The sequence below is a fragment of the Microcaecilia unicolor genome, chromosome 1, assembly GCF_901765095.1.
Source record: "Microcaecilia unicolor chromosome 1, aMicUni1.1, whole genome shotgun sequence".
In the NCBI taxonomy this organism is placed as follows: Eukaryota; Metazoa; Chordata; class Amphibia; order Gymnophiona; family Siphonopidae; genus Microcaecilia; species Microcaecilia unicolor.
This window is the reverse complement of record NC_044031.1, coordinates 34,049,432-34,071,189: the sequence shown is the minus strand read 5'-3', so window position 1 is coordinate 34,071,189 and position 21,758 is coordinate 34,049,432. Positions and strand designations below refer to the sequence as shown.

The 21,758-nt window shown below is 45.9% G+C and overlaps 1 protein-coding gene across 4 annotated transcripts in view; it reads left to right on the top strand.

Annotated features, from left to right (window-relative positions):
• Window positions 1-21,758, top strand: part of LOC115464772 (oocyte zinc finger protein XlCOF6-like) — a 524,570-nt gene that overhangs the window by 423,173 nt on the left and 79,639 nt on the right. Inside the window, exons 1-2 of one of the 4 annotated variants that reach the window (XM_030195132.1) lie at window positions 13,393-13,462; window positions 20,365-20,491. The exons of 1 other annotated variant lie outside the window; for it this stretch is intronic. In XM_030195132.1, the coding sequence (XP_030050992.1) occupies window positions 13,436-13,462; window positions 20,365-20,491 (154 nt within the window). In that variant the 5' untranslated portion in view covers window positions 13,393-13,435. Of the gene's footprint in view, window positions 1-13,392; window positions 13,463-13,801; window positions 13,833-14,750; window positions 14,804-20,364; window positions 20,492-21,758 lie in introns of those variants that run through there. 2 more of the 4 variants (XM_030195144.1, XM_030195138.1) reach the window with 2 other exon arrangements.

The following is a 21,758-nucleotide window of genomic DNA, read 5'->3' as shown; positions in this document are numbered from 1 at the left end:
AAAGGGTCGCTTTGTTGGTTTCTTTCAGTAATATTGAACAAAAGATTTACCTTTTTATGGTCAAACTGTTCTTATGTTTCCAGATGTATCCAGGCCTACTCAGTTAAGACACAAGCCGCCTTATTTTCGAAAGAGAAAGACGCCCATATTTCGACCCAAATCGGGAGATGGGCGTCTTTCTCCCGTGGGTGCCCAAATCAGTTTAATGGAAAGCCAATTTTGGGCGTCTTCAACTGCAATCTGTCGCGGAAACAGCCAAAGTTGACGGGGACGTGTTGGAGGCGTGGTGAAGGCGGGACTGGGGCGTGTTTATCGGGCGAGGAGAGATGGGCGCCCTCAGCCGATAATCGAAAAAAGAAAGGCGTTTTTAGCGCAAATTTGGGTCACTTTTTTTTAACCTTTTTTTTCACAAACAAGTCTCAAAAAAGTGCCCTAAATGACCAGATGACCACTGGAGGGAATCGGGGATGACCACCCCTGACTCCACCAGTGGTCACTAACCCCCTCCCACAAAAAAAAACAACTTTAACAACTTTTTTTCCCAGCCTGTATGCCAGCCTCAAATGCCATACCCAGCTCCATCATAGCAGTATGCAGGTCCCTGGAGCAGTTGTTAGTGGGTGCAGTGGACGTCAGCCAGGTGGACCCAGGCCCATCCCCCCCTACCTGTTACACTTGTGGTGGTAAATGGGAGCCCTCCAAACCGCCCCCAAAACCCACTGTACCCACATGTAGGTGCCCTCCTTCAGCCATAAGGGCTATGGTAATGGTGTAGAGTTGTGGGCAGTGGGTTTTGGGGGGGATTTGAGGGGCTCAGCACCCAAAGGAAGGGAGCTATGGATTTGGGAGGTATTTAATTTTTTTTTTTTTTACTTTTTACAAGTGCCCCCTAGGGTGCCCTGGCATGTGAGGGGGACCAGTGCACTACGAATCCTGGCCCCTCCCACGACCCAATGCCTTGGATTTGTTCGTTTTTGAGCTGGGCACCTTCGGTTTCCTTTATCGCTGAAAAACAAAACCGCCCAGCTCAAATCCGCACAAATCCGATGCATTTGCCCGGCACAAACCGTATTATCGAAAAAAAAGATGGATGCCCATTTTTTCTGAAAATATGGTCTGTCCCGCCCCTCCACGTCCCCGGTTTCGGAGATAGACGCCCATGGAGATGGGCGTTCGCGTTCGATTATGCCCCTCAAGGCCTTCTTACTGCTTAAGCCTAATGTTTTGGCAGTGAGAGGCACTTTCTTTTTAAAATAAAACTTGAAACTATGCACGTTTTGACAGACTTTCGTAAATTACTAAAGACTAACTTGTTCAAAGAGACTTACCAAAAGGATCCTTCATAAATGACCAAACATCAAAACTTTACTACTACAAGTTAACATTGAACTCTTTTTATTTACTTACTTTATTCACATCGTAACTGTCGAATGTTTTACATTTACCCTTGATCTTTAATGCCTGAATTGAACTGTATATCTACTTCTTATAATTTATTTTTATTTTCTGTACTTCAAATGTAATAACATTCTGTACTTCTCATTCCGAAATGGCGATCGCCATTACGGCATCATGTAAGCCTCATTGAGCCTGCAAAGAGGTGGGAAAATGTGGGATACAAATACTGCAAAATAAAATAAATACATTTCCCTGAAAGTGGCTGGTTACACATAAAAGCAAGTGTTATGTTTTTTGGGATCTTGTGCATTTAGAAAGTTTTCTCTCAACTAAAATTTCTTCATCTGGTATTAAATGATGTGCATTCAGGTGATTTAGGGTTTGGATGTAAATTCTCAGTCCTGTGGAATTTCTGTTGAGTTTGCTTTAGAAAAGGAGTGTTGGTAACTCCAGGTGTCTCCTAGATGTGGACTACATTTGATTATATGTGTGGGGAGGGGGGGTTCGTTTGCTTGTTTGATTTTTGCTGTATTTTCTTAAGTTACTTTGTACATAACATTTAAAAATTCTAATAAAAAAATCACTCACAGAGTTTCTCTTATAGGTAACAGTAAGAGGACAGCGCTTCTCACTGGTTTACCACTAGAAAGCTTTCAATGTGATACAGCAGCTGCAACTGGAATGGCCTTGTGGTTAGTGCAGTAGACTTTGATCCTGGGGAACACAGTTCAATTCCCACTGCAGCTCCTTGTGACTCTGGGCAAGTCACTTACATAGTAACATAGTAGATGACGGCAGAAAAAGACCTGCACAGTCCATCCAGTCTGCCCAACAAGATAACTCATATGTGCTACTTTTTGTGTATACCCTACTTTGATTTGTACCTATGCTCTTCAGAGCATAAGTCTGCCCAGCACTATCCCCGCCTCCCAACCACCAGCCCCGTCTCCCAACCACTGGCTCTGGCACAGACTGTATAAGTCTGCCCAGCACTATCCTCGCCTCCCAACCACCAGCCCCGCCTCCCACCACCAGCTCTGGCACAGACCGTATAAGTCTGCCCAGCACTATCCCCGCCTCCCAACCACCAGTCCCGCTTCCCACCACCGGCTCTGGCACAGACCGTATAAGTCTGCCCAGCCCTATCCCCACCTCCCAACCACCTGCCCCGCCTCCCGATCTTGACTAAGCTCCTGAGGATCCATTCCTTCGGCACAGGATTCCTTTATGCTTATCCCACGCATGTTTGAATTCCGTTACCGTTTTCATTTCCACCACCTCCCGCGGGAGGGCATTCCAAGCATCCACTACTCTCTCCGTGAAAAAATACTTCCTGACATTTTTCTTGAGTTTGCCCCCCTTCAATCTCATTTCATGTCCTCTCGTTCTACCACCTTCCCATCTCCGGAAAAGGTTCGTTTGCGGATTAATACCTTTCAAATATTTGAACGTCTGTATCATATCACCCCTGTTTCTCCTTTCCTCCTTCAGCAAGTCTCTCCTCATACGTCTTGTAACGCAAATCCCATACCATTCTCGTAGCTTTTCTTTGCACCGCTTCAATTCTTTTTACATCCTTTTTACAACTTAACCCTCCATTGCTCCTGGTACAAAATAAGTACCTGAATATATGTAAACCGCTTTGAATGTAGTTGCAAAAAACTCAGAAAGGCAGTATATGAAGTCCCATTTCCCTTCCCACTAGCAGGAGGAAAGCAGCACCTCATGTCCCCATCTGCTGCTGCTGCTGCTGCCTCCTGCTCCTCTGGCTTCATCCTGAAATTTGAACACATGAGGACGCGTGGTCTCCTGGTCCTAGACAGCAGGTCACATTCAGGCAGCAGAGAGAAACCAATGGAGGAGGAAGTCAACAGCATGAAGTGCTGCTCTCTTGCCAGCTAGGAGGTAGAGAGACTGGGACATAAAGGAGGATGATTTAGGATGGGGGAAGAATCTAATTACCCCAATTAGCATAGCCCGTAGTGGCGTAGCCCATTTTATTTTCCTCCTAATGCTGCTGTGGCTGCAGCCAGTTCTACAAAATAGGCTACTGTCACTTATCGTGACTTAATGGCCGAGTAGTCTTTTCTACTACTACTTATCATTTCTAAAGCGCTACTAGACGTACGCAGCGCTGTACACTTGAACATGAAGAGACAGTCCCTGATCGACAGAGTTTACAATCTAATTAGGACAGACAAACAGGACAAACAAGAGATAAGGGAATATTAAAGTGAGGATGATAAAATAAGGGTTCTGAACAAGTGAATAAGGGTTAGGAGTTAAAAGCTGCATCAAAAAGGTGGGCTTTTTTGTTGTTGTGGTTACATTTGTACCCCATGCTTTTGGCTTACATGGGGCAATAGAGGGTTAAGTGACTTGCCCAGAGTCACAAGGAACTGCCTGTGCTTGAAGTGGGAATTGAACTCAGTTCCTCAGGACCAAAGTCCACCACCCTAACCACTAGGCCACTCCTCCACTTTGTTTGAAAACTCACTATTTCATTATGGCACATCCTAATTCTGCTTGGGAGTCCTATCTGGGGGTCTGACCTGGAACACTCTGCTCGATATTTGACTGTTTTATATGTGTGGTTGTGGACAGCATTTTGGTGTGTGTGAATGAGGACATCTGGATGTAGACAGTTGATAGCTCTATCTTTAGATGAGTGTTCTGTGCGACCTTATTTGATTGGTTGTTATTCTATCCTATTTTATGATGACGTTCCTTCTATTCTGTGATTTTATTTACCACGTAGATCCACTGGTTTGGTATATGTAGTGTAGAAAAATTTTAATAAACATTAACATAAACATGCATGGGCTCTGAAAAGGGCAGGTATCCTACCAAACGTATATAAAACCAAGGGCTCCTTTTACTAAGCCACATAGGCGCTACACAAGCCAAATTGGAGTTACCGCCCGGTTACTGTGTGGCCCTTGCGGTAATTTAAATTTTGGCGCTTCCACTACACGCGTCTGAAAAATAGTTTTTATGATGCATGTAGGTCATTACCACCAAGACCCAAAATGGACGTGCGGCAATTTTGATTTTGTTGCACTTCCATTTTCAGCAAAAAAAAAGAGACCTTTTTTACAGGCCTGCTAAAAAATGGGTCGGTGTGCACCCAAACCCCGCACCTACACTACCGCAAGCCATTTTTCAGCGCGCCTTTGTAAAAGGACCACCAAGTTACTTATCTGTAGCATGTGTTCTCCATTGACAGAAGGATACAAGCTTTCACAGCTTGTGTGACACTATTGATGGAATCTGTATGGTGTAATTAAATGCTGGAATTCGTTGCCGGAGAATGTGGTAAAGGCGGTTAGCTTAGCAGGGTTTAAAAAAGGTCTGGACGGCTTCCTAAAGGAAAAGTCCATAGACCATTATTAAATTGACTTCGGGAAAATCCACTGCTTATTTCTGAGATAAGCAGCATAAAATATATTGAACTTTTTTGGGATCTTGCCAGGTTTTTGTGACCTGGATTGGCCACTGTTGGAAACAGGATGCTGGGCTTGATGGACCGTTGGTCTGTCCCAGTGTGGTAATACTTATGCACTTATGACACTTCTCCAGCTTTATATATAGCAGAAGCTTTAGAATTGCTTCACCATGCATGTACACTACTTCCCACCTGCTGCTATCAGGCGGAACCATTTCAGTCTCTTTAGCATGAGCAGGATACAACTTCTGGGGAAGGAGGACTGGTATGTGAGAACTTGTATCTTCTTGTCCATGGAGAACATCTTCTACAAGTAACTCAGAAACACAGGTGCAAAATTTGCAGTCTCCTTCTGCTTTGAATACTCCCAAACCAGCTAATGTGGAGGAAAAAAAAAATGATTTTCTTTGGTTTTCTAAGTGCTGCCAACTCGATCATTTCCTGTGAAAAGGTGTTTTCTGGAATTTAGTGTAAAAATATTAGAAGTATAAATGAAATAAAAAGTTTAGTGGACTTTCTAAGGGATTTAGTCTGTTTGTGTAGTGCGCTTTCACTTTTGTGGATGTGATGCCTGGGAAAAATATTAGTTGAACTGGAAATCCGATACCACCTGAGGAATAAACTTTGGATGACTGTGCAAAATCACCCTGTTCTTGAAGCAGGGGCGTAACCAGACTTTGGCGGGAGGGGAGTCCAGAGCCCGAGGTGAGGGGGCACATTTTATCCCCCCTGGCGCCGCCGACCCCCCCCTGCCATTTTTGACCCGCCGCCGCCACCACCACAACCACCAACTTTGACTCCCGCCACCAACCCTCCCCCGTCGCCGTCAGCTACCTTTGCTGGCGGGGGACCCCAACCCCCGCCAGCCGAGGTCCTCTTCTTACGGCGTAAGGCTTCGTTCTGTTTCTGAGTCTGATGTCCTGCACGTCCTGACTGATCTGCAAGGCTTCGTTCTGTTTCTGTGAGTTTCTGTACATACAGGACTGTTTCTGTACGTGCAGGACGTCAGACTCACAGAAACAGAACGAAGCCTTGCGCCGGAAGAAGAGGACCTCGGCTGGCGGGGGTTGGGGTCCCCCGCCAGCAAAGGTAGCCGACAGCGATGGCAGCAGAGGAGGGTTGGCGGCGGGAGGGGGGGTCCAGAGGGTCGTCAGCAGGGGGTCCAGGGCCAAATCTACGGGGGCCCAGGCCCCCGTGGCCCCATGTAGCAACGCCACTGTCTTGAAGTATTTAGTGTAAGGTAGCTGAAAACTCATTCAGCCTGATGAAGTTAGGACCTCCCCCCCCCCCCCCCCCCGTTTAATAAGCAAAGTGAATGGGCATCAGCTGGGTTAATACCGCTTTAAGATCCTATGACATGTTGAGAAACTTGATGGGATCCTTCAGAAGAATCAAGCCCTGCATAAGTCAAACAAAAGACTACATAGAGATGGGTTTCACTTCTATATGCTAATGATAAGCATCAGTTGCACCAAGGGTAACCCTAATGGAGATTAGAAGGTAATAAAGAAGTTTTTGTGTGCGACAGGAAAAAGAGCCTGGGACCCTTCTGTCATATCACATGGCAAATCTCCACTTAAAGCAATACGATCTAATGGACTCTCTCTTTGAAGCCAGTAACACTTGTGATACACTGTCAGGCAAGTTCAAAGGGTAACTAGGTTGAAGGCAGGGGGGGGGGGGGAGTAGAGAGCGGACTTCCGACGGTGCCAGCACATGTTTTAAACGTGGCAGGTCGTGTAAAAAATAGGCGCTGTTGGAAGTCCATTTGGGGGAGCAGCCGCTCCCCTGGCATTCCCCCCCCCCCCCCCAGCTACGCCACTGCATGGGACTTGACGCTGAAATGAAACAGAGTCCTTTAAGCCTCAATTGCTCTGGGAAAAGTCATAGACTTTACATTAGTGCATCAAATCTCTCTCATGAATATTAATTGCGGATATCCTGAAAACCTGACTGGCTGGGGTGCCTCCAGGACCAGGTTTGGGAACCACTGCATTATACGACACATCCTGAAAGTCTTGTTGGAATAATGTATTGTATTTTGCATGCATTGCCTGTCACCAATTTTTTCTCTGTGATTACTCTGTGACCTCTGATGTGAATTACTTAGAGAGGTCACACCCATGCAACTTCCTGTGGGGGTTAGGCACAGCACATGGAGCTCATGATCTCTCCTAAGCTGAGAGAATCTATGGTGTGAGCATCCATTACCATCTAAGCACATGGAAAGAGCTGATAATCCAAATGTATAGTATTATGTATATATAAGCCTGTCTGAATATAATCTAACTACAAACTGTGAGTAAACAGATGTTTTGTTACTTCAACTTTAAAGTGACTCAGCAGTGAATTATTCTGGGGTGTATGAGAGAGATGAAGAAAAGAAATTAACATTTCTAAAGCTGAAGCTGTGTGTATAAAAATCTGCTAATTATTTACTACAAATAATCCAACAAAAAGGGTTATGGGCCCAGGCCAGGAATTGAAAAAGGGAGAAATATTACCAGGCAGTAAAAAAGCCACACTTTTTTCTCTTAAGTTTTAAAAGAAAGATTCAGTCTGTCTCTCTCTCCCCCCCACACAGCAGACAGAAGGCTAAGAAAATGGCTGAGGGAGGAAATTCACCATTTTTCTACTCTCTCAAGGTGCCTAAATTAACTGAATTTAATTATCAGCAGTGGGAACTAAGATTCATATGTCTCCTTCAAGCAAAGAAATTAAATATATGCTTAGACCAAAACAGAACAGCTGAAAATATGGCTGAATGGGACAATGCAAACTATTATGTGAAGTGCATGTTTTTGGAAGCTCTCTCAGAGAAACAAGCCATATTAGTGGAGGGAAAAGATGCAGCAAAGGACATTTTATATAAACTGAGAACTATGTATGCAACTACATATGCAAAACAGCAACCAATTTGGTTGGCAGAGTTGAATGAAACCAAATTAAGGGATAAAAGTAAGTGTAATGATCACATTATGCATCTTATGTCTTCATTTCAAAAGTTAGAACTTTCTGGAATTCCCATGTGTGATGCATTGAAAAGAGCATTTCTTTTTACCTCACTATCAAAGAAGTTTGATGTTTTTAGGTCTGTAAATGAAGCCATTGAAGGGCAATCTTTTGAACAGGCAGCATCAAAACTGAGGCAGGAATGCATAATTAATGATTCTGAGGAGAAGTGTTCTCAAAGTCAGTCAGAGAGAAATGAAACAAATTTCTTGGCAAAGAACAGAGGAAGGCGGAGCTATGGGAAAACTCCACCCAAGGGCAAGCTGATTTGCTACTCATGTGGAAAGGAGGGACATGTATCTAAATGGTGTAAGGAAACACAAAACACTCCCTCTAGCTCACCTAAGCCAATGGAACAAAAGAATTCTCCAACCAGGAAATGTATGAAGGACAATAATAAACATAAGAGCTTTCTAATGGCAGAAAAATCTTTGACTATGGTAAATAATAATTCAAATGAAAGTACTTGGATTTTGGATTCGGGGAGCACATGCCATTTAACCAATTGTAAGGATTTCTTTCAGGAAATGTGTCCAGAAGAAGGTATTCTTAATACTGCAAACGCAGGGACTGCTAAGATCCAAGCAAAAGGCATTGGATTCTTAAAATGCAAAGTGTCTAATGAAGTTAAAGAAATTCCTGTAAGTGATGTCTTGTATATTCCCCAAGCAGTTTGCAATATGCTTAGTGTATCTACATTAGATAAGAAGGGATTTGTGATTCATTTTGAAAACAGTAAGTGCACAATCTCTAAAAATGATGAAGTGTATGCTGAAGCTTTTATGCATAATGATATTTATAAACTGAGCATTTCAGGTGAAGCCTCACATCTGGCGCAAGTAAGGAAGAATGATGGTAAATGTAGTCTGGAAATCTGGCATCGCCGCCTGGGACATCGTGATTTTAAGGTGATCCAGGATCTTTACAGTAAGCAACTTGCCACTGGCATTCAGATACGTGCAGATACTGGTAAAATGGAGAAATGCATAGACTGTGTTACACAAAAAGGTGTGAGACCCTCATTTCCTGCATACACAGGAAATAGGAGTAATAAAGTACTGGACTTAATACACAGTGACTTATGTGGACCGTTTAATATCCCATCATTGGGAAATAACAGATTTGTGCTAATATTCTTGGATGATTTCTCTAGATACTGTGTGGCCTATTTGCTGAAAAAAAAAAGTCAAGTCACAGACATGCTGAAGAAATACGTAGCCATGGTGAGCAATAAATTTGAAAGAAAACCAAAGGTTCTTCAGACCGACAATGGTGGTGAGTTCACTTCACAAAGCATGCGCACATTTCTAGAACAAGAAGGCATTCAGCATATCACAACAGTAGCTTATACACCAGAGCAAAATTCTGTTGCAGAGAGAAAATTTAGGTCACTTGTGGAAATGACCAGGTGTATGCTGTCAGATAGCAATCTCCCTAAAAGACTATGGGGGGAAGCCATTCTCACAGCAGTGTACCTACAAAACAGAATGCCAACTAAAGGCGCTGAGCGCACACCACATGAGACATGGCATGGTAGGATGCCAAACCTGTCACACATAAGAACATTTGGAAGTACAGCATATGCTCATATACCAAAGCAAAGAAGGCATAAGCTGGATTCCACAACAGAAAGGGGCATTTTAGTTGGCTATGCTCCAGGACACAAAGGATATAGAATTTTGAATCTGAAAACTGGCATTGTTGGCATAAGACATGTTACATATTTTGATGAAAACAAAAGGGTTGATAAAGGCTGGATTATCCCAGATGAGCCTTATCATCCAGAATATGAAACTAGAACCATAATAGACATGCCAGTGTATATAAATGCCATACCAAGGCAGATGTCTGAAAGCAACTCATCTGTATCTAATGAGGAACAGGCAGAGGAAGCAGACACAGAAAGGATCATCGCAGGAGACAGTACAGTTGGAGAAGGGGAATCAATTGGAGAAGGACTCTCAGATTTAGAGGATGCGGAAAGGTCAGACCAACCTGTTGTCAGACGCTCATCCAGGGAAAACAAAGGTGTTCCACCCCCAAGACTGTCTTACCTAACAAAGTCAGCAGAAGCTCAAGAGCCCTTAACATGGGATGAGATTGAGAAAATGCCAGCAGAAGAAGCTGCTGAATGGCATAAAGCTGCACAAGAAGAAATTGATGCATTGCATAAAAATAAGACTTGGATTCTTACAAAATTACCTCCTGGCAAGAAAGCTATAGGATGTAAATGGGTATTCAAGTTAAAAAGGAATGCACAAGGAAAAGTGGAAAGGTATAAAGCCAGATTAGTCGCAAAGGGATATCTTCAAAAATATGGAGAAGATTTTGATGAAGTGTTTGCACCTGTAGTGAAACACACGACAATTAGAACACTTCTGAGCATTGCAGTCTCAAAAGGCATGCAAGTCAACCACATTGATGTGAAAACAGCATTTCTTCATGGAGATATAACTGAAGACTTGTACATGGAACAGCCAACAGGTTTCATAAATACAAAACAAAGACAGCTAGTGTGTAAATTAAACAAAGGTCTTTATGGATTAAAGCAAAGTGCAAAATGTTGGAATGACAAATTGCATGAAATATTGACAAATTTAGGATTTAAGCAAGGTGAAGCAGATAAATGCTTGTACACTAGGTGCAGAAATGGACAATATGCATACATTTTAGCTTTTGTTGATGATCTGCTCATTGCAAGCGAAAGTGAGCAAGAGTACAAGGACATTGTAAAATATTTAAACCTGAATGTTGAGATAAAAGAACTTGGTAATGTGTCATACTATCTTGGTATAGAAATTGAGAAACAAAATGATGGTTCTTATCTTCTAAGCCAGAAGCAGAAAATAAATGAGCTTATTGAAAGTTTAGGTATGCAAGATGCCCAAGTTGTAAGCACTCCCATGATCACTGATTTTCTGAAGGATGAAACAGTAAGAGAACCTTTACCAGATAACATCCAATATAGATCAGCCATAGGTAAGCTTTTATATCTGACTACCACATACAGGGCTGATATAGCAAATGCAGTAGGAATTTTGAGCAGAAGGGTCAGCTCACCTACCAAATCAGATTGGACTGCAGTTAAAAGGATGGTAAGGTATTTAAAAGGTACCATTGATTGTAAATTAAAGATTTCAGCCAATAGTAATCCAAAACTAATATGTTACTGTGATTCAGATTGGGCAGGGGATCATTCTGATTATAAATCCACAAGTGGATATGTGTTTATGTATGGAAATGTACAAATTTCTTGGGCCAGTCATAAACAAAGTATTGTGAGTCTGTCTTCTACAGAAGCTGAATATGTGGCCGTATCAGAAGCATGCAGAGAACTGATGTGGATTGAAAAACTTTTGCTGGATTTTGGAATAGATGAACAGAGACCAATCCAGATAATGGAAGATAATCAGAGCTGCATCAGACTGTCACAGAATGACAAGGTTCAGTCACGCACCAAGCACATCGCAACGAAATACCACAACGTGCGAGAGTTGGCGAAAGAAGGGGTCATCAGTCTACACTATTGTCACACCAGTGAAATGACAGCTGACATCATGACCAAACCGTTACCCAGAGAACGTTTTGAGAATCTGCGTATAAAGCTTGGACTTTGTGTGAATTAATAATTGCATGACAGTTATGCATGAGAAGGGGTTTGTTGGAATAATGTATTGTATTTTGCATGCATTGCCTGTCACCAATTTTTTCTCTGTGATTACTCTGTGACCTCTGATGTGAATTACTTAGAGAGGTCACACCCATGCAACTTCCTGTGGGGGTTAGGCACAGCACATGGAGCTCATGATCTCTCCTAAACTGAGAGAATCTATGGTGTGAGCATCCATTACCATCTAAGCACATGGAAAGAGCTGATAATCCAAATGTATAGTATTATGTATATATAAGCCTGTCTGAATATAATCTAACTACAAACTGTGAGTAAACAGATGTTTTGTTACTTCAACTTTAAAGTGACTCAGCAGTGAATTATTCTGGGGTGTATGAGAGAGATGAAGAAAAGAAATTAACATTTCTAAAGCTGAAGCTGTGTGTATAAAAATCTGCTAATTATTTACTACAAATAATCCAACAAGTCTGCCACCACAGGAGGTATAGTGAAGTTACAAATCTGTAGCAGGTGTTCTCCAAGGACACTGACTAGCAAGATGATTGTAGAAATTTCTAGCAGCCTCCCATTGAGCATTCCCGCCCAATACATGAGTATGGGTCCCTCAGGTAAAATAGCTAAAGAATACAACTCCAAGTGGAGGTGGGAGGGTATGTGAGAACACTTGGCCTGCTGTCCTCAGAGAAAGCGAAGGTACTTACTGTAGCAAGCAGGGGTGTAGCTAGGTGGGGCTCCCACAGATTTAACCCTGGCCCCCTCTACTTTCGACACCCCCGCCGCAGACCCTCCCCCGCCACTTTTGATACCCCCTCCCGCCGCCACCAGGTACCTTTGCTGGCAGGGGTCCCCAACCCCCATCAGCCGAAGTCTTCAGCGCTGGTCTCCGGCGCCTTCGCTGATCTGTTTCTGTCAGTCCTGATGTCCTGCATGCACATCCTGTGCAGGACGTGCATGCAGGATGTCAGGAGTCAGAAACATCAGCAAAGACGCCGGAGACCGGCGCTGAAGAAGACTTCGACTGGCGGGGGTTGGGGACCCCCGCCAGCAAAGGTACCTGGAGGCGGAGGTGCCAGGGGATGGTCGGAGGTGGGGGGTTGGCAGCGGCGGGGGGGGGGATCGGTGGCTGGGGGAGACGGGCTAAACTGTGCCCCCCCACCTCGGGCTCTGGACCCCCCCCCTACCGGCAAGGTCTGGCTACACCCCTGGTAGCAAGTATTCTCCGAGAGCAGGCCTTATATTCTCACAAGTGGGTAACGCAGGCCAGGTTGCCTGGTCCGGATCTTATGACAAGCGTAAGAAGAGCTTTCAAGCGCAAGTGCCTTCCTGCGTGAAAAATAATAAAGGGGAGGTGGGAGAGCTTGTGAGAATATAAAGCCTGCTGTCCTCGGAGCCTGCTACAGGTAAGTACCTTCGCTTTCTCTGAGGACAAGCAGGCCTAACCTCACAAGTAGGGAATTCCTAGCATCCAGGCTCATGAAAACAACAAACATTGGTCAATTGGGCTTTGCAATGGCGAGGGCATAACGCAGATTAACCTGAAACTATAAGCAATCTGAATGAGAGTGCAGCCTGGAACAGAATAAAACGGGCCTAGGAGGGGTGGAGTTGGATTCTAGACTCCAAACAGGAAATTGTGGGATATAACTAAGTGCTGTAAAATAAATAAATAAATAAATTCTGCAACATTGCTTGAATCGGCTGTCGGGAGAGGTGGAGCCTCTAGGCTTGAATCTGCAACAATGTGTACAGGATCAGCATCAGCTCCTCTGCCATCAGTACTGGGTGGGTGCAGTAGATGGCAGCAGTCAGAAGTGTTTCTCCCAGAACTCCGGCCCTCCCGCTTCTCTTCTCTCTGATGATATGTCTTACTGACTTTCCCCCTTCCCTCCCCTTTCTCTGAGTGAACTAATCCTGTACTAACCCAGCAAAGAGGAAGCCAGGGCAGGAGAATGGCTGCAGGGCTTTGTGCTCAGCAGGTAGGAGACTGGCAGGAGGTGGGCAGCAGGGGATGCAGTGCCAGGCAATGTCATGCAACCTCTGATACACACATGGTGCATGGAAAGTTCTTCTTCCTGGTTCCCCTCCCTTCACGTGGAGAAGGGCAGGAGAATGGCTGCAGGGCTTTGTGCTCAGCAGGTAGGAGACTGGCAGGAGGTGGGCAGCAGGGGATGCAGTGCCAGGCAATGTCATGCAACCTCTGATACACACATGGTGCATGGAGCAAGCAGACAAAAAAGAAAGTTCTTCTTCCTGGTTCCCCTCCCTTCACAGGGCTGCTGCTCCTGAGCCAGCAAAGAGGGAGGGAGCCAGGGCAGGAGAATGGCTGCAGAGCTTTGTGCTCAGCAGGTAGGAGACTGACAGGAGCTGGGCAGCAGGGGATGCAGTGCCAGGCAATGTCATGCAACCTCTGATACACACATGGTGCATGGAGCAAGCAGACGAAAAAGAAAGTTCTTCTTCCTGGTTCCCCTCCCTTCACAGGGCTGCTGCTCCTGAGCCAGCAAAGAGGGAGCCAGGGCTGGAAATGGTGCTGTGCAGAAGGGCAGGAGAATGGCTGCAGGGCTTTGTGCTCAGCAGGTAGGAGACTGGCAGGAGGTGGGCAGCAGGGGATGCAGTGCCAGGCAATGTCATGCAACCTCTGATACACACATGGTGCATGGAAAGTTCTTCTTCCTGGTTCCCCTCCCTTCACGTGGAGAAGGGCAGGAGAATGGCTGCAGGGCTTTGTGCTCAGCAGGTAGGAGACTGGCAGGAGGCGGGCAGCAGGGGATGCAGTGCCAGGCAATGTCATGCAACCTCTGATACACACATGGTGCATGGAAAGTTCTTCTTCCTGGTTCCCCTCCCTTCACGTGGAGAAGGGCAGGAGAATGGCTGCAGGGCTTTGTGCTCAGCAGGTAGGAGACTGGCAGGAGGTGGGCAGCAGGGGATGCTGTGCCAGGCAATGTCATGCAACCTCTGATACACACATGGTGCATGGAGCAAGCAGTCAGCAGACGAAAAAGAAAGTTCTTCTTCCTGGTTCCCCTCCCTTCACAGGGCTGCTGCTCCTGAGCCAGCAAAGAGGGAGCCAGGCCAGGAGAATGGCTGCAGGGCTTTGTGCTCAGCAGGTAGGAGACTGGCAGGAGGTGGGCAGCAGGGGATGCAGTGCCAGGCAATGTCATGCAACCTCTGATACACGTAAAAGAAAGTTCTTCTTCCTGGTTCCCCTCCCTTCACAGGGCTGCTGCTCCTGAGCCAGCAAAGAGGGAGCAGGGTCTGGGAATCGTGCTGTGGAGAAGGACAGGAGAATGGCTGCAGGGCTTTGTGCTGAGCAGGTAGGAGACTGGCAGGAGGTGGGCAGCAGGGGATGCAGTGCCAGGCAATGTCATGCAACCTCTGATACACACATGGTGCATGGAAAGTTCTTCTTCCTGGTTCCCCTCCCTTCACGTGGAGAAGGGCAGGAGAATGGCTGCAGGGCTTTGTGCTCAGCAGGTAGGAGACTGGCAGGAGGTGGGCAGCAGGGGATGCAGTGCCAGGCAACGCCAGGCTGCCTCTGATACACAAGCAGAAGAAGAAATGAGCCTTGCACTGCTCAGTCTGTTCCTGGGGCTCCAGTAAAGAAAGTGGCCTAATGATTAGTGCAGCAGATTGCGGACCTGGGGAACTGGATTTGATTCTTGCTGCTGCCTTTCAGCAGTGGGTTGAGATCCTGGAGAACCAGGTTCAATTCCATTTGCAGCTCCATGTGACCCTGGGCAAGACACTTATTTTTTATTTGTTACATTTGTATCCCACATTTCCCCACCTATTTGTAGGCTCAATGTGGCTTACATAGTACCGGAGAGGCCTTTGCAGACTCCGGTGAGAACAAATACAAAGTGATGTTGTGGTAAGATGAAGTTCTTGTGGCCCAGCCACATTAGGGAAACATACATCGGAAGAGTTGCGTTTTGTCCATTACGTACTTTAGTTTTGTTGTGTTGCAGGGATCAGGCATTTAAGTTGGAATGGTGGGGTATACCTTTTTGAACAGGTTGGTGTTTAGTGATTTCCGGAAGTTTAGGTGGTCGTACGTCGATTTCAAGGCTTTTGGTAATGTGTTCCATAGTTGTGTGCTTATGTAGGAAAAGCTGGATGCGTAAGTTGATTTGTATTGAAGCCCTTTGCAGCTTGTGTAGTGCAGATTTAGATATGATCGTGTTGATTCTGGTGTGTTTCTATCTGGTAAGTCGATCAAGTCTGTCATGTATCCCGGGGCTTCACTGTAGACAATCTTGTGGACCAGGGTGCAGATTTTGAAGGCAATCAGGCTTATTTTCGAAAGTGATTGCCGGCGATCTAACCAACATAAATCGGGAGATGGCCGGTGATCTCGCAAAAGCAGCAAAATCAGTATAATCGAAAGCTGCTTTTTTGACACCATCGCCGCTTTCCCGTCGCCAAGCCGGCGAAAGTTCAAGGGGGCGTGTCGGCGGCGAAGTGAAGGCGGGACATGGGCAGGCATGGGCGTGGCTACCAGATGGCCGGCTTTTGCGGATAATGGAAAAAAAAGCGGCATTAATCAGTATTTCGCCGGTTTTACTTGGTCCTTTTATTTTCAGGACCAAGCCTCAAAAAGGTGCCTGAACTGACCAGATGACCACCGGAGGGAATGGGGGATGATCTCCCCGTACACCCCGGTGGTCACCAACCCCCTCCCACACTAAAACAATAAAACTAAAAACTTTTTTTGCCAGCCTGTATGCCAGCCTCAAATGTCATACCCTGACAGCAGTATGCAGGTCCCTGGAACAGTTTATGTTGGTTGCAGTGGACTTCAGGCAGGTGGACCCAGGCCCATCCCCCCCTACCTGTTACACTTGTGGTGGTAAGTGTTGAGCCCTTCAAACCCCCCCCAAAACCCACTGTACCCACATGTAGGTGCCCCCCTTCACCCATAAGGACTATGGTAGTGGTGTAGAGTTGTGGGGAGTGGGTTTTGGGGGGGATTTGGGGGGCTCAGCACCCAAGGTAAGGGAGTTGTGCACCTGGGACCAATTTTTGAAGTCCACTGCAGTGTCCCCTAGGGTGCCTGGTTGGTGCCCTGGTATGTCAGGGGGACCAGTGCACTACAAATGCTGGCTCCTCCCATGACCAAATGCCTTGGATGTTGCCGGGTTGGAGATCGCCGGCATTTTTTTCCATTATCGCTGAAGAACTAAACCGGCAATCTCAAACCCGGCGAACTCTGGCATTTGGCCGGGCTAAACCGTATTATAAAAAAAAAAAAGATGGCCGGCCATCTTTTTCAATAATATGGTTCTGGCCAGTTGTAGCGCCACCGCCAAAATAGATCGCCGGCGACGTTCGATTATGCCCCTCCTCGCTACTTTGTATTTGTTTCCAGGTGTTAACGTCCATGTCTAGGGACGCTCAAATTTAGGGACGGCGAAATTTAAGGATTTGAACGTCCCTGACGGTATTTTCGAAAGGAAGATGGACGTCCATCTTGTTTCAAAATACGGGTTTCCCCACCCCTAGATTTCGCCATTTTGCAAGGACGTCCAAATCGAAAATGTCCCTCCACGTCATCCATAGATTAAAAAATCATAACAGTGCTTCATAGGGCATATTTCTCTCCTGCTAAGGCATACAGAATGGATATTTTAACAGAGTGGATTAGGATTCCTTGGGATAGTAGAAGTCAGCTATTGATGGGGTTGGAAGGGTAGAGGGTGGTGGTGGTGGTGGTGGGGGTTATTATAGTTGCTCATTGTTATTATTATTTTCTATTTGTGAGTTATAAACAACAGTTGCCCAGCATATTGTTCCTTTTTTATACATAGTAGATGACGGCAGAAAAAGACCTGCACGGTCCATCTAGTCTGCCCACGATAAACTCATATGTGTATACCTTACCTTGATTTGTACCTGTCTTTTTCAGGGCACAGACCGTATAAGTCTGTGCAGCAGTATTTCCCGCCTCCCAACCACCAGTCCCGCCTCCCATCACCGGCTCCGGCACAGACCCCGTATAAGTCTGCCCTCCCCCATCCTAGCCTCTCAACCACGAACCCCTCTTCCCCCCGCCACCCAATTTCAGCTAAGCTTCTGTGGATCCATTCCTTCTGCACAGGATTCCTTTATGCCTGTCCCACGCATGCTTGAATTCCGTTACCGTTTTCATCTCCACCACCTCCCGCGGGAGGGCATTCCAAGCGTTCACCACCCTCTCTGTGAAGAAATACTTCCTGACATCTTTCCTGAGGAAGTATTTTTTATACTTTAATAAAAAGATTTAAATATAAAATCATAAGTGTTCGAGACTTCTGCAGATGAGGACAGAGCCCATGGGGATGGGATGGAGACAGGGCCTTTGGGGATGGGACGGGGACAGAGACAGAACCTGCGGGGATGGGGTGGGGACGGAGACAACCACGGGGACGGGACAGGGACAAACTTTGTCCACGTGTCATTCTCTATTGAGAACCCCTGTGCTATACTGAAATAATAGTATTATTGACCTAGACTAGAGCACTCTGCATGCCCTAGTCCTCATTATGCAAAATGCTGTCTGAGAGCGGGAGTATTTCAGTAAAGTCTGTTCTGGTGCTGACATTATTACATTGTTCACTTTCTGTCTTGCCTGTGAGACAGAAAGTAACCTTCTCCCCCAGGCAGAATTCCAGGCAAGAAAAACTCTGGGCACTAAATAAGAATTAGACATCATAAATGTTTATTCAAATTGTCAAAGAAGCCAATCAGTAATTATTGAAATAGTAACAAATAAACTCCCAATACAGTATAATATGTACCGTATTTTTCGGACCATAAGACGCACCGGACCATAAGACGCACCTAGGTTTTAGAGGAGGGAAATAGGAAAAAAAAAATTTTCCTTTTTCCCTCCTCTAAAACCTAGGTGCTCCTGTGCGTCTTGTCCGAGTTTGGGATCGCCCTCCCCTACTTACGTGACGCGATGTTCCCTGGTGGTCTAGTGACGTCGGGGCAGGAAAGAGCCCCCTCTTTCCTGCCCAGCGCGCTGCTCTCCGTCCTCCTGACTGGTTCCTGACGGTCTCGGCGAGATTCAAAATGGCCACCGAGATTTTGGATCTCGCCGAGACCGTCAGGAACCAGTCAGGAGGACGGAGAGCAGCGCGCTGGGCAGGAAAGAGGGGGCTCTTTACTGCCCCGACGTCACTAGACCACCAGGGAACATCGCGTCACGTAAGTAGGGGAGGGCGATCCCGAACTCGCTACCTTCGGACTATAAGACGCACCCCCCATTTTCCTCCCAAATTTTGGGGGAAAAAAGTGCGTCTTATAGTCCGAAAAATACGGTAGTTTTCCCTGGGAGCTGTCAATATGTCCACCTGCTAGTGGCCACACTGAGGCTCTCCATCCTCAGTTCTGTTTCCTCTTAAATACTTTTTTCTTCCTTTCTTCATTATCTTAATTATAATTACCCTTCCCACCTAATGAATATGTAACTTTCCAGAATATTCTGTTTCCTGTTATGAATCAAATTCTATTATTTAGTCCCTTATTATATTGGCAGTCAGGGCCTGTCATGCATATAAGCACAAGTTTTCATTAGATAATGGGTATGTTACCAAGTTACTACCCCCACCCTCGTGCTAGGGCTATAGTTTTGCCCACACCCACTCACTTCTCCTTCCGATTGTTTATCTGGATACAGCAGGTGTTCTTAGTCATAGGAGTCTCTGGCTCTTAGCTTCTGACCAGCAACTTATCACAAGTTAGCACAGGCCAAAATGTCAAACCACAGCCTTAGAAAGGTATTTTCCAGAAAAAGCACATTTATAACTCTCTTGCAACTCTTAAGTCTGCTCCCAGCTCAAGAAAAGCAAAATAGTTTATATAAAAAAAACAAACAAAACTAGAAATATGTATGGTTTGCACCTTTTCATGGCCTCTATGCTATACAGTATTCAGGGGCTTGAAATGTTCTTGGTGCTCCACCACTGCCAACTCCAGGCTCCGCTCATTCTGCCTTGCCTCACCCTATGCCTGGAATAATCTTCCTTTACCCATACGCCATGCCCCCTCCCTCCCCATCTTCAAATCTCTGCTTAAAACTCACCTCTTCAATGCTGCCTTCGGCACCTAACCGCTCGAGAAATATAAAATGCCCCAATCCATCCACCCTATCAGATTAACTGTTCACTCGTCCTCTAGATTGTTCTCTTGTCTTTTAGATTGTAAGCTCTTTGAGCAGGGACTGTCCTTCTATGTTTGAATTGTACAGCGCTGCGTAACCCTAGTAGCGCTTTAGAAATGTTTGTTAGTAGTAGTAGTAGTGCTCTAGCCCCTGTTCCTCATGGCAGAATGGTTTTTCTGAGTTGCCTGGATGTTGGATGGGGGCCTGGACCCTTGTTGTGCTCCGCAGTTTTGACCATTCTGACTTGCTTCTTCTTGGGGGTTACCAGTTCAGTTTTTGCTTTCATATTTCTATTTCGCGACATGGTGAGGGTCTGAATTTAGTTCCCACTGACGTATTGTTTTCAAGATAAGGGGGGGGGGGGGCATTCCCTTTAAAATTGTTGTTTATGAATGCATGTGATTTGTGGCTTTAAAGATAACACAATGTTTAAAGTTTGAATTATTGAACTTTAAACACAATCCTAATACTCGTTTGTTAAATAAAATATATATCCTTAAAAAAAACTGATGGTGTGCCTTGATGATTTTTGCACCTTGTAAATGTGCCACGAGATTAAAAAAAAAAGGTTGAAAATCACTGGTCTAGGACTACACATGGGGGGGGAAAAAGCGATCAATTTCTGGGGGAGAAGGATCCTGAAGTCCTCTTTTCCATGATATAATGTTAGGAGAATAATAATGCATTCTGAGCGCCTCCTTTCACCAAGTTTGTTTCTGGTTTGTGTTTCAGGAGCCAGTGACGTTTGAGGATATCACTGTCTATTTCTCCCAGGAGCAGTGGGAGTATTTGGATGAAGGCCAGAAGGAGCTTTACAGGGAGGTGATGAAGGAGAATTATGAGACCCTGATCTCACTAGGTAAGGACCATTATCGGCATTTTTAGCCAACACAGGGGCTGACTTTATAAAAGTAATTCTAGTCGTGAAATTTCCAAGTATGATCACAGTCTGTCTCAAGCCTGCTCTCTGTTTGAGGATGGCAGTGTTAGAGCCAGGATTAAGGAACTTTTAGACCATCTTGTCTTATCAGTTTTCTTCTGTGAGGCAAATTCTCTTCCAATTTTTAGAGCAGGACTGAAAGCCAGGGGCGCAGAGCACAAGTAATCAGGGCCTGAAAGCAATTGATCATAATGAAGTACCAAAGTGTGGCGCTGTGTTTATCAATTTCTCTTCAGCAGAGGGTGGTGGTAAATGGAATCCGCTCAGAGGAAAGGAAGGTGAGTAGTGGAGCGCCTCAGGAGTCGGTACTGGAGCCAGTTCTGTTTAATATATTTGCATTATAGGCTTTCCTATCCTTTGGGGGTAGCGGCTGAGAGTTTGTTAAAAGTATTTTGAAGTGGATCTTTCCTGTGGTGGCATCAAAAGGGCGTGGTAGGCGGAGAGAGGCATGGCTTGGGCAGGAAGCCCCTGTGATGTCAGCTGGGAAGGATTGATATAGAAACAAGCAGATAACCAATCAGCTGGGGAAAAGCCCCAATGATGTCAGCTGGGGGGGTGGGCTTTCAGCAAGGAGGAGATTCCCAAGGAAATCATTGGGGGCAGCCTGAGGGAAGGTAAGTAAGCTGCAGGAGGAAGGTGGAGCCAGAATCAGAGCACTGCAGGGGAAAAGAGACCAGTGGTGTTGCCACAGGTGGGCCTGGGTGGGCCAGGGCCCACCCACTTAGGGTTCAGGCCCACCCAACAGTAGCACACGTTTAGTGGTAGCTGGTGGGGATCCCCGGCTCCACCAGCTGAAGACCACCCCCTGATGGTAATGAAAACACTACTCTCCTTGATCCTGTCACCTGTGCATGCTCAGTTTTCAGGGCATGCCTGATGCAGACTGCCAAGATGGAAAGAAGTGTTTTCTCACCAGCTGAGATATTTTTTGGGTGGTGGTTGTGGGGGGGGGGGGGGGGGGGGGGGGGGGGGGGGAGAACACTTGGTGCCCACCCACTTCTTGCCTAGGCCCACCAAAATCTGTTGTCTGGCTACGCCCCTGAAAGAGACAGGGGGACAGTGGAACCAGCAAGTACTGCTGGTTCCACTGTCCCCCTGTCTCCTTTCCCCTGCAGTGCTCCTGATTCTGGCTCCACCTTCCTCCTGCAGTGGGATTCCTGGGCATTCGCAAAAATATGGACACTTA